The sequence below is a fragment of the Ursus americanus genome, chromosome 34, assembly GCF_024610735.1.
Source record: "Ursus americanus isolate L20-20 chromosome 34, mUrsAme1.1.p, whole genome shotgun sequence".
Lineage (NCBI taxonomy): Eukaryota > Metazoa > Chordata > Mammalia > Carnivora > Ursidae > Ursus > Ursus americanus.
In genome coordinates this window covers 19701939-19726973 of record NC_142160.1, presented here as the reverse complement: position 1 = coordinate 19726973, position 25035 = coordinate 19701939, and the positions used below count along the sequence as shown (strand labels likewise).

Genomic DNA, 25035 nt, shown 5'->3' with positions numbered 1-25035 from the left:
GTATGAGCACACGATCATATTTTCTAAATGTGCAGAAAATAACGTCTATGAAGAAAACAAGGCCTTTAGGTAAACATACGGCCAATTTATTTCAAAACCTTATTCAACTGCGATCACTAGAAACTGCTCCGACTCCCTATCTCCTCTAAATCTCCTAATACTTCCTGTGTATGGGTCGGGCACGCAGCCACTTTGTACCTCAGATCAGAGTTCAATTGGCGAGCATTTATTAAGAGCCTGCGAAGGTGTCTCTCTTATCCCCCTTCCTAGACTCCACGCTCTGTGAGTCTACATCTGAGGCAAACCCTAGCGGCCTGCAGGCAATGAAACTCAGGTTACCTGGACAATCCCAAAATATGTACGTCGGTTTCATTAGACATTTAAAAAAAAAAAGTCTCAGCCAAAAACAATAGCTTCAATGATCCAGGTGTCTCACTTCGATTTTTCTCAGGACAAAAAATAAGTACTATCACCCTCATTTATCTACCCAACCAGGAACGTTTCAAAGGCAGAAAAGATACCCCGAGTCTGTTGCACATGCCATTCACAGTAGAGACTTTCCGAAAGCCTCACTATCCCCCCTCAAAGTAGTCTGACACTAGCTTCTCCTCTTCTCCCCAGAATCTGTCCATCTCTGAGGAAGGAGGGCCCTTTTCCTGTCTGAGGCCGAGACCCTTCCCTGTCCACACAGGCTGTGTCAGCTATCCATCCCTCTTCCTTTCAGTGCTGCTGATTCTCCAGGGCTCTCCCCTACCTCCAGGTGTTCTGTCACTGATTTTGTCCTGCTAGCCAGCTGGATACCAGCAGCCCTAGCATTTTGTTTAAGATGAATTGCCTAGCGAACGCCAAAAGAACCCAGGGTAGCACTTTTTTAGGAGGGGAAAAAACACTGTATTTTAATCACTTTTTGTGTCCTCCACTGCCCCGACACAGTGCCCTGCACATAACTGCCACTTGATCAATGTTTGTTAAATTTAATTAAAATAACCTTCTTTTGCCCTCTTCGGCTACTGGCCTATATATATACATATATATATATCCTTGACTTTGCACAGCCAAACTTCTCTAAAAACTAGTGTAAATTTGCTCTCTCCACTTCTCAGGAACTCCCTCCAGCACGCACACACACACACACACACACACACACACACACACACACACACAACACCCTTTCCTCTTTAACCCCCTATAGTATGGATTCCAGACCCACCATTCTCATGAAGCCCACGACCACCCAGACAGCAATCATTTCAAGATCTTACAATTTTCTCTCCGACATACATGCAGTCCTTGTTGAAACTTCCCTCTACCTGTTTCAGGAACACCGCAACGATCCCCAAGGCCTCTCTTTACCCGTCTGAATGCTCTGCCATTAGCTTTCCTTCTTGGTTTTCTCTGCTCCTGCTCACTGAAGAGGAACGGCCCTTAACTTTTTGCTCCTCTCCCAGGCTCTGGTAGCCCTGGCCTAACTTCTTGCCAGACAATTTTACTTGGCAGTCCAGCATTATGTTAAAATGAAAATGTTTAACACAAATGCCCTAGGTAACTTCTGCTGGCTCAGGTTAACCAGCCACCATTGATTTGTTTTTATTCTGTGCTCCTACATCCGTAATGACCAAATCCTATGAATTCTCAAATAATTCCTTGTATTTCTACACCACCATACCCATCAGACCCTTATCATATTTTGATGAGAGCAAGCCTCCATTAGCTCACTTGAATTCCAATGAATTCATCCTGCATCACCACTGGCATGTTTTCCCCTCAATTCATGTCATCTCCCATCTCTTAAAACAACCTCACCCTTACGTAACCAAGTTGTAGTCATCCATCGGAGCTCACCTCATGTTCCACCCATTCTGCAAAGGCTTCTCAAACATCCCACGCGTCTACTATTGCACAGGACTCCCTGTATCATTCACTGGCATTGGCTGCCTTGTGAAGATACTGGTATTCATCTTTTTACGGCTAGGAAGACCTCTGACTTGCCAGCAAGACTGTGAGGTTCTGGAGAGAAGAGACCAGCCTCCAGCCTCTGCACCCTGGCACCTAATTCACCATTTAGTCATATGTATTTAGTCATACATTTAAAGCTTTGATAAATTAAATTTCCACTAAATATGAAACGAGTTCCTATATACCCCTTATCTGGCTTCCATTAAAGTTAATACCTTACATAACCACAGAAATTATCAAAACTAAAATATTAACATAGCACATTACTATTAAACTATAGACTTTATTCAGATTTCTCCAGTTTTTCCACTAATGCCATTTTTCTGTTCTAGGATGCCACACTGCATTGAGAAGTTTTAATGATACACATGTTATTATACCAAAATTATAAAGCCGTTTCACAGATCTTGAGAATGGCAACATCCAAATTACAGTCACGTTGGTGAACAGAATATGCCTTGAACTTTGGAGACAGAAAAAGAATTAGAAGGGGCTAACCATGAACCCATTTCACAAGTCATCCACTATACAATATCAAACAAAAAAGCATACTCAGTAGGGCACCTGGTAGAAAGGAGTAATCTTTATCAAGTGTTTAAAATATAAAATTATAAAATAAGAATGTAATTAAATAACTCACCAAAAGATATATGACAAAAATATATACAGAAATAATTATGTTTTAAAATGTTTAAATCAATGAAACAGACCACTTTCTGTATCAGGTGGTCATTTTTAAGCTTCTTTGTAAGTTCACACTTAGAAACTATCCTAGAAGTAGAGTGTCAGATGCACACTGATAATGACTCCTGATTAGTCAATAAAACAAACATATAAGACGCCATCATCTTTAAATAAAAGGAGTGAGTCATCAACAAATCAACTGAACCTCGCCCTTTCCTCGATTAAAAAATAAAATGGCTTCAATCTATCAAATTTCAAATAACATTCAAGAATTCAATACAAAAAAGAATCTCTGTCAAGTCTTCTCATCGACAGAGGAAAACTCAAAGCAGATTCCCAGGGAGAGAACTCAATTTCACTGGATATTATTCCAGAAGCTTAGAGTAGCATAACCTAACGGACTGCCCTACAAAACAAGGAAAGCTTGCTGAGGTTGCCCCACGGCGTCCTCTGTCCTCTGCCCCATCCGTGTTAATTACAGAGCAATTAACCTGCAAGATTTACTACTTTATGCTACTACAGTCGTGCTAAGAAACGTAAAACTTCTTGCTTTTTAAAGACGGAAGGAAACGAAGTATGTTAAGAGTACGTAGTTCAACGCTGACTTGTTACTAAAATAATTTAAGGCAAATTACCTAATTATAAACAACCAAGTTAAGAAATGATCACTTTATAAGAAAATGCCAAAAATCAAAAAGGAGGGCATAGACTGTAGTATCAATTAAACATTAAAATAAAATACACTCTCTGTAACCATAATGGAGAAAAACCTACTGAGAAAGATATATACCTTGGAAAAATTCTCACTGAGCTCCCTAGGCTGTTACTATCTCTTGGTTACTTAAGGGGGGGAGGGGGAGGTAAAAAGGGAAAAAAACACACACACACAAAACCCAAAACACTCTCTTATCTCAAACCACAATACAAAATAAAAATCCTTTTTTTTTTTTTTCAGTTCCCTTGATAGGCCATTCAAGAAAATAAACATTAAAATGGAGTGAACTTTAAACTTAGACAAGTAAGCACCCCATTAAGATAATTAATTTAATTCTGAAAAATAGCCAGTAATTACTTCTGAAAATATACAGCAGTGAGGTGGTAGACATGGCCTCAATTGTGTTAATAGCTTTTACTGGAGTTTCTATAACAAAGAATTATTTCCCTGCAGTTTCAAGTTTGGAATGAAGGGCAGAAAAGGACCCATGAGCAAATCGAGTTCGCAGGAAATGTTTTTTGAAATGTTGTCTTTCTACAAAAAGAGGAATTTTTTTTAAAGATTTTATTTATTTATTTGAGAGACAGAGACAGCATGATTTGGGAGGCAGAGGGAGAGAGAGAAGCAAACTCCCCGCTGAGTAGGCTTGACCCCAGGACTCTGAGATCACAACCTGAGCCAAAGGCAGACGCTTAACCGACTGAGCCACCCAGCACTCCAAAGAGGAATTATTTTTAATCAAATGTCCCCAACTGCTTGATAACCAGGGCCTGACAGGCCAATGACCAAGCAGGAGCAGGGTAAGTGCAGAGTTTAAGTAAATACATATCCCTAGCAATCTGGGACAACTCCAACTGGAAACCAGGCAGAGATTTTCTTGCCCACTATGCTACCAACCACAGAAAAAATCCTGAAAAGAAAAAAGGCGGGGGGGGGGGGGAAGCAGCATCTTTCTCAGAACAATGAGCACACTTAGTGTCATATCTTGGTTTCTTAAAAGAAAAAAAAAAAAAATGCATGGTGAGCTTGCAAGCTCTCAAGCCAGGGAGTAAGAAAGCTATCTAAAATAATGGGGAGTGACAACCAGGACATGGAGCCAACCAGAAGGGGTTCTGACTGGCAAAACTTGAGACAATTTAAGCATGATGAGGAATAATAACTGTAATAGATTATAACGCATCTAACACACATTAAGAAAGTTTCCAGGAGTGGGGTCCATGGTACCCCAAGAAAATAGGTGGGGCTGTGGGGCATTCTGGGGCCAAGGACTAGGGAATGGTTCCCAAATTCACAAATTCTTGCGCCAGCTGGCCAACATGGGTGCACAGAGCATGCATTCCTTGAGACACCGTGGTGAGAGAAGTAATGAGGGACCCAGTGACCCTGATTGAGAAAAGCTGGGAAAGAGGAGGCAACAGACTCTGAAATGGAGTAGCAAGCCCAGGAAGGGCCCAGGACTGGGCTGGTATCTACTACACTCTCTGAACTCTGAAGATGCCCTTCGGTAAGGATTCGGTCTGTGGGGGCTGGGCTGAGTTTGAGAAAGAGATCCTGAATGGCAGTCAGTGATGCGTGCTAATGAAGAGGCCACCAGGCCACCAAGCTGGAATCATTACCATCTGTGTAAGCAACAGCCAGTCACTTAACATTTCTGGGCCTCAGTTTCTTCATGTAAAAAGTGGAAACAGTTTTAAAGTCTATCCCCTGAGGGTATCAGGAGAATTCTATGAGATTGTTCACATAAAACCCTTAGCACAAGGCTTGGCAAATAATAAACAATAAATGAATAAATGGTGACTGCTATCACCGAAAAAAGGTATCCAGAAGTCCATCCATACACACACACACACACACACACACACACACACACACACACACACACGGGGATGGGTGGGCAGGAGGAGTTCTTCTTTACAGAATATTAATTTAAAAGGGAAAAGAATTTAAAATTTACTACTTCACCACTCCAAATGTATTAATAGCATCAACCAAGGCTAAAATCAATGGGTAAGAAGTTGTTGGGTGTCAAGTGATTCACTGTCAAATCATCACCCCACAGATTACCAATCTTCACCAATTAGGTGATACAACTGTAAATACACCAGCACCTAGGTAGTATTTTTACTAAAAATACTTAACTTGAATCTAAATATGAGGAAACAATCAGACAAATCAAGGTTGTGAGACATGCCACAAGACTGGTCTAGAATCTCCTAAAATGCCCAAGTCGTAAAGTAAATGGTTTGGGGACTGTTCTACCTTAGAGAAGACTGTAGAGACTGAGGAACAAAGACATTTGTGACCATGAGTCACAGATCGGGAGGAAACTGCCAGGAAAAGAAGTGCTACCACAGACACTTTGTGGACTAGAGAATTAGGAATACAAACCATACACTGGATATACAGATGTGTTGACTGTATCGTCCTTATATAGGAAAATACCCTCATTCATAGAAGACGCATGCTGATGTGCCACGAGTGAACCATCGTCATGATGGCCTCTTCCTTGCAAACAGTTCAGCACACACACAAAACACAAAATGTTAACTGGTTGAGTCTAGGTGATGAGTACAGTCTCGATTTTATTCTTTCTACTTCTCTGTAGTTGTTGGGATGGGAAAAATAGATGTGCCCTTCTGGACAAAAGATTGGGAGGTCTTGCTTTTTTTTCCTTTTTTTCTAAAGATTTTATTTATTTATTTATTTGAGAGGGAAAGAGAGAGAGCACACAAGTGGGAGGAGGGGCAGAGGCAGAAGCCAAAGAGACTCCCCGCTGAGTGGGGCACTGGAGCCCACCTGAGCCAAGGGCAGAAGCTTAACCAACTGAGCCACCCAGGGGCCCCGGCATTTTTTGCTTTTAACAAATACATCTAGCAAAAGCCAGTAAGTGAATATATGGAAAGAAGCAAGAATAAAAAGAACAGAAGAACAAACTTTTCAACTGAAATGTATCTGTAACTCGCTCTAATGACTTAAAACATAAACGAGATTTACTGCAGGGGAAAGACCTACATTTAGAACAACCGAAAGACTGTCACTGCAAGGGTGCTTCTCGTACAAAGACCACAGATCTCCGTACTCCTCAAGGTCCCTGGGCTGGCTTTAAGGGGAAGACATGTAACATGCAAAGTAAGGAATCCTGTGACTCCTGTGCCAAGAATTTTATTGTCTTCACTTGTCTTAACTTGTCTTAACTCACAAAGTGATAATGGCAAGAAAAGGAGGGGAAAAAATCCCCCAAATTTGATTACTATGTTAACTTTCCCATCGGAGATCCTGCTGGAATTTTTTCTGAGTTGGTCCAAAGTTTACTAGGAAAGGCAGTTCTAAGCAAATGAATAACAGAACTACAATTTCCTGGAAACTTGTTTAAGTGTTTAAAAAAAAATTTTTTTTAGAGATTTTTAACATGTATCTTACTGAAACTAATACTTCTATTTTGTGTTTTAGTCGTTAAAGTCACCCAGCTAGGGGATCTTACTCAGGAAAGTTTTCTTTAGTTATTTCAGAGTACTTTAAAAAAGTGAAGCTGTGTTTAAAAAGCCTATCTACTTCAAGGTTCTTCAGTAACCCTGCAACTGACCTTCAAAAGTAGAATGAAATTCAGATGATACCGAGATGAGCTGCTTTCCAACATTTTGACCAAAACTCATGTGTGTGCTGTACACGTGTGGACATGCAGGTATCTGCAGAGAATACACATGTAAACAAACCAAATCTTACCAATACCAAATAGTATGTGTACCTCCCTGTAGTATATTCTATTCTCTTCTACTTCTTAATAAAAAACGGTGACGATGGCTCACTGAATTGACTTCACTGCACACGCATGAGTCTGACTAATTCGAAAAACACTGAACCAGGCTGTGATATTGTGATTTGTAACAAGAATTATACATTTAGTCTTTGTCCACTATTTCTGGCAGGGAGAACCCTTGAGATTTCCTAAGGAATGAGAGCAGCAAAGGTATCTTTTGTTATGTTAATGAGGTGGCTTGTGGGGGGCTGGTTGCTAGGAGAACCAACTATGTGATTAGAGGGTTAGAACTTTAGCCCCACTCTCAGACCTCAGGGAAGAGGAGTGGGCTAGAGACTGAGTCCCATCACCAGTGGCCAATGATTTAATCAACCATGACAAAACCTCCATAAAAAACTCAAAAGGACAGGGTTGGGAAAGCTTCCTGGCTGATCAACACATGGGGAGAGCGGGAGAGAATGTGCACTAAGAGAGGGCAGGAAACTCTATACCCTTTCCCCAAATTTTGTCTTATGCATCTTATTGTGTCTTCTGGTTCCTGGGTTATATCCTTTTACAATACATGGCTAATCTAGTAAGTAAAATGTTTCCCTGAGTTCTATGAGCTGCTGTAGCAAATTAATGGAACCCAAGAAGGGAACTGTCAGAAGCACAGGTGACAACTTGGACTTGCGACTGGCTTCAGAAGAGGAAGAGACGATGGTGGTGGTGGGAAGATGTCTTGCAGGGCTGACGCAGGAGGCTATCTCCAGAGATTGTACCAGAATTTAGTTGAATTACAGAACACCCAGCTGATGTTAGAGAACTGCCTGGTGGAGTGGGAATCCTCCCACCCCGCAGGAAGGGGCTTTAGACTCTTACAGGCCAACACCCACACATGTGAGTCGGTAGATTTTATCAGCATCAAGAATGAAGCACAAGCCCCCACCATCCAGTCCAGTGATGGCACTCGCTGTCCCATGGGGACCTTTCTTTACTAGGGAGGTCTAACCCTAAGAGGTAAACAATCCTTCATAAGAATCAAAAGAGATTGCCCCTCTGTGGAAGTGAGTTTTGAACTAAGGTCTAAAGATAAGAGTTAGAGCACCTTGCAGAGCACTGGGAGAAAGGAATCAGGCCAAGAGAGAAGCAGGTGCAAAGGTCCAGAACTGGAGAGGCCCCGAAGTGACCAAGGAAGCAAAAGGACGGCTGGTGGGAACCCAGGGAGCAAGGAAGTATGGTAAAACAGAAATATGGGAATCAGATTATGGACGGAAAGGAATTAAGACTTTCACGTAAGAATAAGGAGAGCTTTAGGCCGTGGTGAATTTCTCTGGCTTTGTTTTGTCTTTCAAATTGAACTTTTAGTTTGTCCTTAATGGATATAAGCTGGACTGTAATCATTTGCTGGCTCTGTGTTGCCAGTATCTTCTCTCAGTTTCTGGGGCCTGTCTTTTCATTTTCTTTGGGATACCTTTTAATGAACGGGTGTTTTTAATTTTAACTAGGTAACATTATCAATCTTTTTTCTTATGGTTTGAGCTTTCCGTGACCCATTAATACTTCTCGACTCCAAGATAAAGATTCTTCTTGTTTTGTTGTTTTCTGAAAGTTTTAAAGTTCTTCCATATGCTTTTTGGATTGGCTTCTGCAAACAGTGAAATAGGTGAACCCAATTTCCTTTCCTCCACAAGAATAACCAACTATCCCCTCAGTAGTACTTACTAGTGGACATCTTTCCCTCCCTTGATCCGCATGCCCCTCTGATGTATATGAATGGATCTACTTTTGAGTATTTGTTCCATCGGTTTAAATAAAGACTTATCAGTATTGCAAACTAGAGTATTAAATAATTTCAAAATGTTTAAAATACAGAATGCTTATGTGAGACTGAGAGAGTGGCCATGATGAAAGGAGAGACACCAGCTGGGAGGTGATACAGTGGCTCAAACCAAAAACTGATGATGGATTAGGGTTGTGGCCGCACAACTTGCAAAGAGTAGAAGGAGTGAGGATAAGTTGAGGCAGTATGAAAAGACATGGTTATGGAAGGAGAAGGGCATGAACATAACTGAAGGAATCCAACACACTTTGTTAACAGCAGGCCCCCAGTAACTGGGGAGATGATTGTACTATTTCCTCGGATGGGACAGAAGTGGGGAGGAATGGGCCTATAGATACAGCTGTGCTTTGTAATTTGTCTAAATACCTTATTTTTATAGAGCAGTTTTAGTTCACAGAAGTTATAACTTCTTTAGATCAGAAGAGTCATGTGTGTAACGAACAAGGAGACTATGAAGACATTAAAAGTCACGCAAAATCCTACCAGCCAAAAAACAGCTAATGTAATGATCAAGTCCATCTGGTATTTTTTTCAGTGCATATATAAGCATTTTAAAACACAAATAACATCATGCTATCTTGTAGTTTAAAGTTCTTCTTTTCTTATTTAGTATCAAACTTTTTCCCATATCCCTAAGTAATGCTCTGACTGCATCATTTGTAATGGCCGCACAGTATATGCCGTATATGCCGTTGTATAGATATGTGAGAGTTCACTTAAGTGATCCTCAATCGTTTGCTTCAAGTTTAGGTCGTTTCCAATTTTGATGTATATATGGAGTCACCACGGTATTACAAAATACTAGTTAAGACAGTTCCTCAACAAGTTATAGAATACCCAAATCAAAGTGGCCTAAGTAACAGAGACTTTTATTCTCACTTAACAAGTCCAGGGTTAAATGTCAGATGACCCGGTGATAACAAGGTTTTGTGTCAACATCTCTTTGGCTCTCATGGCCTCTGCCATATCCCATTTCCACACCAAGATGGCTGCCACAGCTCCAAGCATTAACTCATGCTCACACAACCATGTTCAAATGCAGAAAGAGGGCCATTTTCTTTTCTGGGTCTTTCTGCTAAGGAGAGAAAGATATCTCCTTAAATCTCATGGACTTGGATAGGGTCACTGGCCCACAGCCCAGCTGTGAGGAAGGCCGGACAGAGCACCTGGATGGTTCAGCCTCCACAGCAGGAGCTATAGGCTTAGCCTGCAACAACCAACCAACAAAACCTGCCTTGACATCTGTCTTTGTTCACAGGCCAGTCTGAGGCTATTAGCCGAAAGAGACCCCAAACTACCTCTGAGCTTTTCATCCAAGTAGGCAGCAGCTTAAACTTCTCCTTGCAACAGTCCCTTCTCCCAGATACTCGTTTCTGCAGAGATGTATCTACAAACTGCTTATGGTCAACCCAGAAATAGCCAGAGGGAAAAATACATGACTGCCACTTTGCTTCAGAGCCACAGTGGCACTGGCCCTGTTGGTCACAGAAGATAATCTGGGTGACTAGAGAAACTCTCCCCCTTTTTATAAATCTACCAAGGGAAAACAATGTATGAGAATCGACAGACAGTTCAAGGAACTCCCCCATCCCCTGGGCAATATTTAGAAACAAATTCAGTATAAACTCCCTACCTCCAGGTTTCTCAACAACCGTCTAGCAATGTCTCCTTTTAATGCTACAGACAACTGCTTTCTAGCTGCACGCATCCCACCAGGTATTTTACTATTTCCCATCAGGAGCCAGCACAGTTCTACTGCCATAAAACAAAGGCTCAAACATTTTTGTGTCATGGAACCTTTTGTGAAACTAAGTCCAAAATTTCTTCTCTAGAAAATGTACATATCTCTTTCACCCACCCATAATTGTGTCAACATTTCAGGGGGTTGAGGGACAGCCTAATTAATACCCAAGCATGAAATCCAAGAAGACCCAAGGACCTAGGTTTAAAATACCAAGGACCTAGGTTTAAAAGTGGTGTTTATAGGGACGCCTGGGTAGCACAGTTGTTAGGCGTCTGCCTTCGGCTCAGGGCGTGATCCCGGCGTTCCGGGATTGAGTCCCACATTGGGCTCCTCCGCTGGGAGCCTGCTCCTTCCTCTCCCACTCCCCCTGCTTGTGTTCCCTCTCTCGCTGGCTATCTCTGCCAAATAAATAATCTTAAAAAAAAAAAAAAAGTGGTGTTTATAACAACTTGTGATTCTTACATATGAGAGTAAGTTACAACAGACAGGGAGAAACACAGTAGGAGTCAGGAGTAGCCAGATGATCTGCGCGGCTCATATGCTTCCGACAACTTAGGCGAACCAATCAGTGTGTGCATCAGGCACACCCAATTTCCATCTCCCTCACTGAGCTCTGGGCACTAAACACTGGACAATCCTACAGTGGATCTTGGGATAAAGAGACTATTGATCCTAGTATCAAAGAAAGAAGAACACAGTGTCGAGGGAACAAATAAGGGACAAGTGTAACAGAATGGTTAAATGTGTGAGCTCTCAAGTTGGTCTAAGTGTGAACCCCCATTCTGCCACTTCCTCCCTGTGTGGCCTTTAGAAAACTACATACCCCTTCAGAGCCTTGGTTTCACTTTTTGTAAAGTTGGGAGAGTAGTACTATCTTCCACATGGGGTCGATGCGAAGATTAAACACAGTACTGACACAAAACAAATCATAAACATTTGCTATTTTTACTTACCTGTTTAGGGAAAAGAATCTAAGCCTAGGGATGTAAATCTAGAGAAATTACTGTGACACAAAAGGCCCTTTAGTTTTAAAATAAAAAAACCCGTAGCTACCAAAATAAAGAGGCTCGGGAATCATACCATGCATACAATGTTGGACGAGTGGTCATACTTTAGTGGCTATCTGCTCCAGCCATGCAGCCTACAGGTGAGAAAACTGTTAAATGAAATTCCTAAAATCATACTGTAAGTGACACTCAGGATTGTGGATTTTCAACCAGTCCAAACTTCCTCTCAAAATTGTGTGCGTGGTGGTGGGGGGGGATGTAAAAATAGCTCAAAATAGAGTATTTGTTCATTTAACAAATATTTATTAAACAGATATTTATTAAACATAATAAATTACTGCACGTTTATTGAACAAATAGTTGCTGAGTACTTACTGTACAAATATTTATGGAACACAACGAGCCACACATTGTTCTAGGCACCGCGGCAGGAAAAGTGAACAAGATCTCACTTGCTGGGGAAGGGAGTGTGATGCATTCGTGAACAAATAAATGGTAAATGCTATGAAAAGTACAGAACGGGCTAATAGGGTAGAGAATGAACTGGGTAAAAGAGCTACGAAAGCCGGCTGATCAGGGAAGTCCTTTCTCGGGAGATACAGGAGCTGGGACTTTAAGGAGCATTAGGAAGACCGTGTCAGGACATGGAGGGCGGGCCTTCAAAAGCGCTGATGCACAAACCCTCAGTCAAGAAGCAGCCTGAGGTGACCCAGGGAGAGAAGAAAGAAGCCAATGTGGGCATGTGGGTGAAATACAGTCAAACGAAGAGAATGAGTGTTATGTGACATCAGAGAGGTGGGCAAAGAGTCAGCTCATGAAGAAATTTGTAGGCCACAGTAAGATATTCAGACTTCATTCTAAGCAAAACTGGCAGCCCTCAGAGACAGGTTTTAAGCAGGGGAGCAATAGGATCCAAGTTGTATTTCAGAAGATCAGTCTGGCTGCTGCAGGTAGGATAAAGCAGAGAGAGACAAATGCGTAAACAAGAAGCCGTATGAGGAAGAGGCTGGAGACCAGAGGAGGGAGACAGCAAGTGCAGTCACCCTTGACAGAACAGTCTGGAGGCAGAATAGATACCATTTTTGATCGCAGGGAAAGTTTTTTACTGAGTTTGGATTCTTTCCCTTCTTCCCTCAGCCAGTCTCTAGGACGTGGACAATGAAGACTCAAGTTCTGAGGGGTACTGGAACAGAAAAGAATAAGCACAAAATGGAACGGGGAATATCGATAATGACAGCTACGGATATCAAGACAGCGTGTCATTGGCAAAAGAACAGACACACCCAGTCTCACAGAGCAGGAGAGAGTCCAGAAGAGGACCTACGTAAATAGAGTCATTAGAACTTCAACAACGGTGCAAGGCGATTCAATGGGGAAAAGAGTTTTTTTTTTTTTAAAGATTTTATTTATTTATTTGACAGAGATAGAGACAGCCAGCGAGAGAGGGAACACAAGCAGGGGGAGTGGGAGAGGAAGAAGCAGGCTCATAGCGGAGGAGCCTGATGTGGGGCTCGATCCCGTAACGCCAGGATCACGCCCTGAGCTGAAGGCAGTTGCTTAACCGCTGTGCCACCCAGGCGCCCCAAAAGAGTTATTTTAACAAAGGTACTGGGAACCATCGAATCAAAAGTCCATCTGAAGAACGAAAGAGAGAAAGAAAGAAACTAGATCTATATCTCATAAACAAAGTTGACTCAAACTGGATCACAGGCCTAAACCTATAACTTCTAGAAGAAAAGCTAGGAGAACATCTTTGTGGTCCTTGGGTGAGACAAAGATTGCTGAGAGACACACCAAAAGTTAAGACTCGTGAAGAAAAAAAATTCATAAATCCGACTTCCTGGGTGTTAAGAATTTCTGCTCTTCAAAAGACAGTATTAAAAAAGATAAAAGGACAATTATAGATTGGGAGAAATTATTTGCAAAATACACAAAGGACTTACATCCAGACTTTTTTTAACTCTCAGAACTTCATAATAAAAAAATAACAGACTCAAGGAAAAAGGGAGGCAAAAATATGAGCAGAAACTTCCCGGTGAAGACAGAGAGACAGCAAGTAAGCACACGGGCACTCAGCACTTCCGCAGCCGCTACGGAAATGCACCAACGCCAGAGCAGCACCATCCACCCATCAGAAACGGCGAAGGACTCGCAAAGCCTCCGATTCCGCGCACTGCTGGGGGTGTGTAGCAAAAGCTGTCTCACGGAGCGCGTTAGTGAGAGTGCAAAACTACATGGTCGCTTTGGACAATAGTAGGTCAGTTACTTCCAAAATACACTAACCATGTAACTCGGCAATCCCACTTCCAGGTAATTACCCAGAAGAAAGGAAATCTTATATTCACTTACAAGAACTTACACAAATCTGTATGTTAATATTTCCTGGAACTTTGTTCACAATCACAAAACGCTATAGCTAACCCAACTGTCCTTCAAGGAGTAAATGGCTAAACACACTAGCCTATCCTACAACAGAATATCGTTCAGCCACACAAAGGATACTAGGGATACAGGCAAGCACCGATAAATCTCGGATGCATTATTCTAAATGAAGATGAAAACTCAAAGACTATATGGTGTATAATCCCATTTATACGACATTCTCAAAAAGGCTCACTTTGGGAGAAAAAAACTTCACGGGCAGGTGCCAGCGGCTGGGGTAGAGAAAAGACCGACTACACAGAACAAGGGAATTTGGGGAGGCGGGGCAAGAGAGAAATATTCTGTATCTCCACAGCGGTGGTAGTTTACAGGACTCTATTCGGCTGTCAAAACTCACAGGACTGTATGCTAGAAAGGGTCAACTTCACTTTATTCAATTATACCTCGATAAATCTTTTTGAAACATATAGAGTATCAATATTGAATGTGTATTGCTAGATTTCTAATTCCAAATATAAAAAATATAAATTCATAAATGTATGCCTCATTTTTATTATGTTTTTCTACTGTTTCTCTTTATTCTGTTGTCCTTGGAAGCTAAAGTTTTACTGAAATTAAAATGTGCAAATTAAAAGTTGATTACGTGTAGTAAAATGCAAAACCAGAAACCTTACAACTACCAAAACCTTAAAGATGAATGATTCAAATGTAATTTGAGGATCATTTCAGAGTACACTTTAGAAAATGTTTAAAAATATCAGAACATAAAATGTGCCCCTTTGGTCTGAGTTGGTGAAGCTATTCAAATACTTGTTTAATGAATGAAGGAGTAGATGTAATCATTATTTTTAACCATTTGATAAACGGTCCTAACCTTTTCACGAAGGACCTCAGGAAAACACTTAAGATCACAAATGCATTTTTAGGTAAAAGATTCCCAAACTGATATCCTAGGGAGCTTTGAGGAGGACACACACCAAGTCTTTTTAGCCTAAGTCCTTTAAACCTCTGAGTTGCTCTTTGGGGTGAGCCTGTCTCTTCCCTCCCCCCCAGCTTTGAAGGGCAGAGGCAGAGGGTCTGGCTACATGGGAGCTGCTGCCGCCGCCTGTAGGGACACTAAGGGCAAGATGCCAATAAGAGAATGAGAAAAAGGGATGCAAAAAAGAAAAACAAAACAAACCACTAACCAATCAAAAGGAATGACAAAGTACAAGCTTGCGAGCTGCCCTGAGTGAAACCTGCTTTTCTGCGTCAACTCTTCCACCCAGACCCCTGGACCCCTACACAGGCTCAGCCTGCTGGGCTCTGGTGTGAATGAAGTGCAGATCACAGACTGCGAAACTCCACCTTCTCCTCAGTAGTGGAAGCACAAAGCCCACAGGCCTTTTACTAAGTCAGATGCACCCACCCAAACACATTCTGCAACTCGTCACAACTTTGTGCGGAGCTCTACCTTGAGTTATAGAAATACAGGTGGGAGAAAGAGGGAGAGAAGGGCTCTTTCCTCAACAGGAAGAAAAAGAATAGTACTTCAGGTTGGCAACAGCAAAAGAAAGATAGACAGAAAGAAAAGAAAGAAAGAAAAAAAACTGACTAGCTTCTAGAAGTTTCTTCTAGGAGAGCTATGCAACAGAAATTAACAGAGTACACCATAAATACAAATCAGAAATTTTGTTCTTTACCCAGGTTTCTTAGGGAGTTCTGAAGTGGAGACAGCTAAAAAAAAAAAAAATTACTTAAATATATGAGAGTCTTTGCTATGAGAGAAGGGAAATTACTGCCTCTTAGAGCCTCATCAAATTGTAGCACAAAGATTAGATTATGACTGCATCACTCAATAATGTAGCCCCCTGATCCACAATAAATGAATCCGTTAAAAACAAAACAAAACGAAAAGGGTGAGGGGCAGGCATACCAACAAAAGATACAGAGGAATGTATGGACTTATGACATAAAACTGCTTTGGCTTACACGCAATCTTGGGGTCGATCATACTTGTGAGAGCAGGTGAGCAAAGCCCTACAACTGCAGAAAACCAGCCTCCTTTCCCCCAGCCCTTATCCCAGCAAGCTGTGCCCATCACGCAGCCAGTGGCCAGCATATCTCATAAAGCCTTTAGACTCCAGGCACGCTGTCTGGTGAAGACAGTCACAAGGGTGGAGTAATGATCTCTGATGAAACACACATCGATTTCATAGCTTGTTTTTAAGATCATTCCATATTACATACATTTAGAAAATACCAACAGTAATCAGTTGGGAGAAGAAAAAGAAAGGGAAGCTCACCTATAAATGTATAGGAAAGTACTTATTTTAAAAAGAATGTAAAAGCTGAGCTGTTCAAGACAAAATGTTTTACGCACAGAGCTCACGTCTGAAAACAAACCATGATCCCAGCACCTGAGTACAACTGCCTACCTCTACCAGAAACCCCCCTGAGAGAGCTTGGGGCCGATGCAGTAAAATCCTGAGTTTCCTAGTTCTTCCAAAAGTAGAGAGACAGGGCTTTGGCTGCAGGTCATTTTAAGCAATGATCCCAGGACAAGAGTGGGACCTAGGGAAAGCAGATCAGGCAAGAATGGAAAATCACAACAAGGATGCAACCCTGAGTGGATGACTACTGTGGGCAGCTGGCTGAAACTCCGCCCTGCCAGGACCCTTTGTGGAGCAAGGAAGAAAGCACCTCAAAATTCCCCACCAATGGGGCAGGAGGGGGGTCATTTCACTGACTGACTGCCTGTGCAGCCCGAATTACCCCATGGGGGTATGTGTAAATACCTCACCCTTTCATACTGCTCAGCCATAAGTGAAGGGTGGATTCCCCACCAAGAGCACCAGGAAATGCAAGAGCTTCCGCGGTGTGGCTGAGGAGAGGTGCTGTCAAGCCTGGGGAAACACTGTACTTGTACTGGCAATGGCCAGAGGGAAAGGCAGACGAGGGAAATGAGGGAACTGCGAGAATGCAGTAGCCCAGGAGGGACACCACTGCTTCAGCACTGTGTGGGTACCTGTGCCCAAAAGAGGACAATAGCACAGCCACTGCAAAATCAACAATACCTCTCCCAAGCCCTTTATTAGCAAATACAGAGGGGGGATGAGAATGTGGCTCTTGGATACTTAACATCTTTTTGCTTTTGTTGAGAAAGTGAAGTATTTTTAATTGTATTTCAAATTTTGTGTTACTGGAAGCTGTGATATAACAGGCATGAACCCGCGCACACACGCAAAATTTTCATAAATAAACACATATTTGTATCTTCCAGTTTTTTGCCTAATGATTAATTAGTTTAAAAAGACAAAAAGAGAAATTACCACAATGGCGTATCTAAATGCCTCTGAAACTTAAAATGGCAGTTTTGAAATCTATAATGGAAAAGGAGGGACATACGTTTTCAAACTGTCATACCACAAGACCCGCTGCCAAAACGTCAATCTGGAATATGTGTGTGTGTGTGTGTGTGTGTGTGTAATTTAAGGGCCAATTATATGACAAGGACAATAAAACAAAATGCTAAGAGGAAGAAAAAACCCCCGAAGGTATTGTCTTCCTTTTTTTAAACTAACTCAAACACACAGGATGGTAAAGGCAAAGTCATTTAAATCATTTCCTTAGTAATACAAGTAATATTTAAATAGATTTAATAGTGCTGCTCCAAACCAATGAATTATGGGTTTAAAACCTATTAAAATGTAATGTTTTTTTCCTGAGCTGAGAGGAGAGAGATTTAAATCCACTGAATTTTAATATTTCAGCTTGAGCTGCAGGAGGTAGAGAAAGTCCAAATGAACTATTCCATCAGCACCATTCAAGCATGAACATTTTAATCAGTTTTACTTCCTTGGAGTTCTCTAACACAGTTTACGCTGTCATTCTGAAAGCACTTAACACAGAGAGTGTGAAAAACCACCAAGGCTTGTTATTGCCTTCACAATTGATGGCAAATAATTTTGCAGACTTCCTATCATTAAAATGTCACTGCTAAAAATTGAGGTTCAGCATTTCTTGTGCTAAACTGCATTTTTTCCTACAAACACCATGGCATACCTGTTCTTAAGGAATTTTTTAAGGTTTTTTTTTTTTTTTTTAATGCATATTTCTACCTTTTTTTTTTTACCCCCTCAAAGAGTTAGGTTAAAAGAGAGGGTGGAGGGAATTCCAAAGAAACCCCACTTTCTATTTTTACAAGCCAAACATTTCCTTTTCCAGTCTTCATACTAACAAAACTTTTTTCCCCTAATGGTGGCTTCTTTAGTGAAATTCTTATGAGGTTCCAAGCCAGTCTCCTTTATTAAGCATAACCACATTCACACAGCATGTGCTGATTATATAGTGTAATGGATTTAAAAAGCATTTTAAGATAGTCAGATGACTCAATTTAATAATACAGGAAATGAAAACATCATTTCTAATTAGATCATATTACTGATTTAAAACTACAATTTGTGTGCTGTTCCAACAGTGTGATCTCGCAGAGATTCTAATTTAAAAACAGTGGCTAGTACGACACATGACAAGATCAAACTAGATACACAACATTCCCTCAGCCAATTTGGGGGAACTCCGGGAAAGCTTCAAGGAAATGGGAGATACCACCAACTCAAAACAACACACAAAATATTGACTATAGAATACAACGCAGGAATTTTCCTAGGTTTTTTCCTTATAAATAAAAGATAAATGATATTTAACTTATTTCAATCTATCAACAGTTTTAAACTGAACATGACCTGTGAAAGAAATCATTATAACTGTGTTTCATTCCATTAAACACAACTAGCTTATTGTCAAGAGAACAAGCCGCCTCTCCAGGTTTCGGGCTCACTTCAGCATTTTGCATTTAAACTGCATGGATCACTGGTTTGGCTCATTTACCAATGAAGGTAGAATAATATTGCAGAGTTAAAAAGGTGCTTCATCAGATTTCATTAAATCTGGGAACATTTGCGCTTGTCTGGATGGTGTGCATACATATAAAACAGATACATACGTAGTGATAAACAAATGAAGGTCTGTCTGCAGGGGCTTTAGATGGGTCTTTGCTTCTTGGGAGGAAAATTTTCATTCCCTCAGTGGAAAAAACCATGGCCAACTACATTCCCAAAACCAAGTACAAAAATCTAAAATTGGCCCCTCAGCACTTTTGGGAGCTAGTCAAAAAGGCACACCTCACAACACGGAAGAGCAGGTGCACTGAAAATTACACAATGTGACAAGTGAAAACTACTGGACAGGAGGCATCACGCGCTGAAACAGACAAAGACACCACACCACAGAGAACAGTAGCAGTAGGAATGTATCAAGTGAGCTTGTAACGGGGCTCTTCCTTTTCACTTGGTTTGTGGCTCCCTAAAGCTGCTGGGTTTGTTTTTCTATCTCTGCAATCAATTTTTTCAGAATAGTCAGATTATGTGACTGTGACTCCATTTCCTGCTCAGACACCAATAATCTGGAATCCCCACCAGATCCACAAACAGCACGTGCTGCTTTGATAGCACGCGGTTCTACTGAGTTAGTTCTTCACGTAAGTTTTTTAGGGCGCAAAATTAAATTTGCTATATTTTAATAATTAAATAATATATATACAATATGTCAGTCAGTAACTTGACTACGGTCTAATAAATCATCCTTTCCCTGAGAAAAGGAAATCTGCCATCCCATTCAAAACAAGATATGTAAAATGAAATAGATATGAAACAGCATTAAAAATATACTTGATGTGTGAAGGGAAGGGAACCGGTTCTGAGTTTTAGATCTTCCCACCTATGTTGAAGCAACATCCAATATAAAACAATGGGTTTTTGATTTAGATTAATCTCTCCACTGTACAGACAGTAACTAATAAGACTGGAAAAAGGAACAAAACAGCCTCCTGTTTCCCGGAGAAACGGCTGCCAACCAGTCCTAAGGTAGGATGGCTCCTCGTGTTTTAGCGGTTCGCACAAACAATGAACACTAACAAGCCAGAAAGGACCCAGCAGGCTCCCCTGTCAGTCCTCCCGCGCACGTTCTCTCCCTCAACAGCGGACAGTGGTGAAGTGGGTGAGAAATGCAGGTTCTGTCCCCAGTGACCTCGGGAGGTCTGGTAACCAAAACACATCCCAACGCGAGTATGAGTGCTTCAGGCAAACACGGCTGGAATAGACGTACATAACTCACTTGAAAATTAAAGCTTTTTCAACTTTTTAAAAAATGTAACATGCCACTATTTTCTGGAGTTTTATGAAATAAAAACTACTTGTGAAATGTATTCCTCTCTCATCTCTCCCTCAAACCCAGAGCGTTGAAAGTGTACCACAGATGAGTGTACACGGCTGGTTCTGGGCCTTTCTTTCCAAGGGCGCACTTCTGAGGAAATAAAGGTTGCCCCTTCCCATTTATGACGTCTTCCAATTTACTACCGGTATTTTCTTGTGGTCAGAGGCCCACAAAACAGAGCTCCAAATAGCGCATTAAAAAACAAGCCACAATCAGACGATGGCTCCACCACCGCCAGTCATCCCAGAGTTGTGATTTCCTTGTTAAAAGACAGAGGCATAATTGAAGCAATATCTTCACTTCAGATTGATTATCAGGCGACCCTTATCCGCATCTTCACTCAGCAATTTGAATTTTAATGAAAGTAAATGGAATAATTAGCATTTCAAAGTGTGTTTGATACACTGAGGGGGAAAAAAGAGAAAAGACTTTTGTGTATAATCTATACACAAAAGAAAGTATTCCGGGAGGGAGCCGAGAGAGGGAAGTATAGTTGTGCTGTCTTCATTAGAATAATCTAAGGAACTGCTTGTACCAGCTGCATAAATAGAGATGTGATATTGTGCTCTTTTCAGCTAAGATTTTTCACCTTTATTATCCCTTAAGTTTTAGCACCTTATTTTATTACTTGTTACCTTCATCTGGGAGAACAAAAATCTAAGCGGAGTTGGAGTGATTGCCCAAACCTATGAATTCCAGCGGGATTTCTATGCAACATTAAAGCTACCATCACCAGGAAGAATTTCCTAACTGGGCCACTGATTTTGCCAAAAGGTACACCTTTCATCTAGTACTCCTACTACAAATGGACACCTAGCCCTTAAGAACCACTCACCACAGGGGAGGAAGAGTAGCTGGGAGATACAAAAATGCACATTTTATTTCTCCCAAAACGGTATGCAGGTACTCTGTATTTGCGGAAAGATGACAGAAGTACGGTCATTTTACCATCAGGGCAATCTCCATGTTTTTTTGCAGACCTAGGCCCGCAACAGGAGCTGATTGCAAAGGAAAGAAATGTTATGAAAAAGAACTGTCTAGTCTCCTTAGGGGAGAATTTCTGGGAACATGTCCACGGGACTTGGTGAGAATGTGATGCAAAGTTTCTGAGGTAGCCATGGAACTTCACCTGAGACAGAAGGCGAAGTGCTGAGTTTCACTCTGTGGTCCTCTATTGCCTTTTGCCCTTCGGCTGGAACAAAGTTTAAAGAGAGAGAGCAAGCGAGCAGATGACACACACTAAGATCAGAGCTAAAACGGAAAGGCCACGTACCCCAATGATGGCGTTCAGTTCGGCCATGGTCACCTGCTTGGCCCGTTCCACAGCCTGCACCACTTGTTGCTGGTGCTATAAAATGAAGATCAGAAACAGAATACAATTATTTGCTTTCTAGTCAGGCAAGAACAGCTTTTCCTAACGCGTCCTCTAACTCCGATTACATGCAAAACAGGATTCGGGGGTCTCCACAGTTCAAATAAAAGCCCCAGGCGGTGGCTGACCGTTGTCTAGGGTCTATGTGGGTCTCTACTGCAGAGGAGTGCTGGGCGTCCAACTGCACTGCACCCCCACAACTGGTAGAAGCAGCTTAAACTTCACTTTGACGTCAGCGGTGCCCTGTGGCCCAGCATCCTCCACGAATACTAACAAACACGACAAGGCAACCCATCCCCCACCTGCTTTCTTTGTACCCCCTTTTGTCTGCCATCTACATAAAAAGTCTGAGAGTATTTCCTAGAAGTACTTATTTTCAAAATTTCTCCTGAGAGCGGTTACAGTAAGCACTAGAAGGCCATTTAGAATTAAACAGTTATTTTCTTCCGAAAGGGTGGGAAGTGTTCATGTTTTAATTCCTATCAAGAAGGGCTGCATATGGGGGCGCCTGGGTGGCACAGCGGTTAAGAGTCTGCCTTCGGCTCAGGGCGTGATCCCGGCGTTCTGGGATCGAGCCCCACATCAGGCTCTTCCACTATGAGCCTGCTTCTTCCTCTCCCACTCCCCCTGCTTGTGTTCCCTCTCTCGCTGGCTGTCTCTGTCTCTGCCGAATAAATAAAATCTTTAAAAAAAAAAAAAAAAAAGAAGGGCTGCATATTTAAGCGATTAAAAACGCACAACTTTCACTATCAGTAAAGTCTAAGGACTTCGGGTGTTTCTTTTACATGCAACAGAAAACTAAAACCTACACGTTTCATTTATTTTTCTTATGGAAAAACTAGGATGGATAGTACAGGAAAATCCCTCCCTCTATCCAGTATCCGGTTCTAAAGAGAATGAGCGAGAACGGAGTATCGGTCATTTGTGTGATATTAACAAAAGGAAGCAGCACGAAGTCTCTGCAGGGAGGCGCTCGCTCACTGCTACACATCCACCAGCCAGTGCACGAGCACCTCCAAGACATAAGTACTATCCTTACCCAAGTACAGCTGAACCCTCCAGCATCTACATTCTCAAATCTGGTCCAAAACAGGTCTCCCGTGAACTTTTTTCAACTAGGTTCGTGAATGAAGGAGCCAAAAAGACTGTGTATGAGACAGGCACTCCTCTGCGTGGCTAGGAAGAATCTTGTTTTGACTGATCCTAGTTGATGAATGTAACTAACTATCTCCGCTGATTGGAAGTGAATATGAAGCTTAGCTAGCATACTGCTTAATACACACAAAAAGCTAAGCCATCAATTATATACGAAATTCCCCTTGAGCTACCTGGTATTACATTCCCAAACTCTCAAATATACACAGTTACTGCGATTAACTAGGGTGACCAATATTTCCACCTCCCAGTTGTGTAGACTTAGAGGGGGGGTGTGGAGTGAGGAAAAGAAAACTGCTTTAGTTATCCACATGCGGCGTTTTCACCCTTGATTTCCTAATAGAAATGTGCATTTTGTGCCTAAATCTAATGGAAAGAAAAATGTCAAATAGATCACTGCATTTTGAGCTTTTAATAAACTCTGAACGTTAAACTAGGTACTTTGATATTTCTCTTAATTTTAGGAGTTTCAAAGCAAGGGCTTAAGAAACAATCCCAAAGTCGTTTTTTTTTAAAGATTTTATTTGAGAAAGCGAGCAAGAACAAGGGGGGGGGGGGCAAAAGGGGAAGCTGACTCCCCGCTGAGCAGGGCGCTGAGCAGGAAGCCAGGATCTCAGGACCATGAGATCCTGACCTGAGCTGAAGGCAGACGCTTAATGGACTGAGCCACCCAGGTGCCCTGAAAGTGTTTCTAGGTATCTCCGTCCATTCTCTTATTCTTTAATAAAACATTTCCCAGAGTGAAATAACTCATTTCCTTCTCTGTTTGAAGAAAGTAAAAGTCCTAAAGATTTATAAAGACACTAGAAGGAACAGAGAGGCATGCTCCATAAAGTTTCTCCTCGAAGCTACCCTAACCAGTATGTTAACCTACAAGCACAGAGTTCATGTGTAGATGTAAAGCAATCTAGTTATCAGAGTAGTGAAAAATGGCAGTACTTGGACAACAGAGAAAATGGACAACATGTAGGACGACTCTGGGATTTTCCTAATACTCGAGTATATGGACAGAAACTGGTAACGGATTTTCCACCTTTCGCTTTCCAACATTCAACAACAGCTGCTCAAAACTTCAAGAAACTGAAAGCCAAACAACCACATGAACACACATCAACACACATATCATTCGTTCCATTCATGTATCCATTAGGTTCAACAAAAGCCTTCTTAAGTTCTTACTGTGTCCAATTTCTGTATATTACTGAAATATTTCCAATATTAGTGAAATATCCTCTACTTTATCTTACGCACTCAAAGAACAGTTCTATTAAGACAAACATGCAGGAAATACAGCTAGTTAGGGCCATTCTACCATGAAGATTGTTCAATTCTTGCTTCATAACCTGGACTCCAACTGCCAAGATAGGCAAAGATGCCTTAGGGCAGTGGGGATATCTTTCTGGCTCAGCGTTAAAATCAAGTGCATTTACTGAGAAAACCAGAAACACAGCAGTGAACCAGAACACTGACGTCTGATGTTCCTATAGAAACTCTTGGTAAAAAGCTAAAATGACAATGGGAAGTCATGATTCAGCTCCTTCGTTTCCTCTCATGACAGTGGCCACGGGCTAATACCACATCTGAACTCTACCTGTAGTTCAGGATTTTACTTCCCTGTTTCTGCTTACAACTGTGAATCATCTGCTGTTTAAGGACCTTTTGAACAGAAGCTCCCTAAGGCAAAGAATGCCTCCTCCCAATGTGCTCTGCAAGCACCAGGAACACCCTGACATTGCTCACTCAGCCACGTCAATAACACTCTAAGAATCACACCTCAGGAAAGAAGGGGCAAATGATCACTGAAGAAAAAAACGAACACTCGATGAAGAAGCCCAAAATCCTCATAAACTGACCCAAAGGTGGTATTTTTTTTCCATTTCCCATTTTAACAAATAAGCTGAGAAAATACAGCAAGTTTTTCACATCTCCTTAGAACCCTGATGGTTTTCCCATTACATCTGCCATCTCTTCCCCTTTTCTTCCCCTTCCCCAATCTGTTCCTCTCCTCCCACTCCACCCTGCATCTCATGTCCTCTCCCACTTCCTGCTTCTCCCCTCTGCCACCTCACCACAAGTGGTGACAGCCACTCTAGCCCCAGGCAATCTGCAGAAAGCAACAGTCCTATGGCCTCTTACTGCTCCCTCACATAGGGACCCGGATTGAACTTGTTCTACCAGTACCACCA

The 25035-nt window shown here is 41.7% G+C and overlaps 1 protein-coding gene across 10 annotated transcripts in view; it reads right to left on the bottom strand.

Moving 5' to 3' along the window:
- The window catches only part of TLE4 (TLE family member 4, transcriptional corepressor), a 139894-nt gene that overhangs the window by 70134 nt on the left and 44725 nt on the right, over positions 1-25035 (bottom strand). For 7 of the 10 annotated variants that reach the window (XM_045781038.2, XM_045781039.2, XM_045781042.2 and 4 more), the window contains one exon: positions 21596-21670. The exons of 2 other annotated variants lie outside the window; for them this stretch is intronic. In XM_045781038.2, coding sequence (XP_045636994.1) covers positions 21596-21670 — 75 coding nt within the window. Of the gene's footprint in view, positions 1-1262; positions 1323-21595; positions 21671-25035 lie in introns of those variants that run through there. One more of the 10 variants, XM_045781048.2, reaches the window with a different exon arrangement.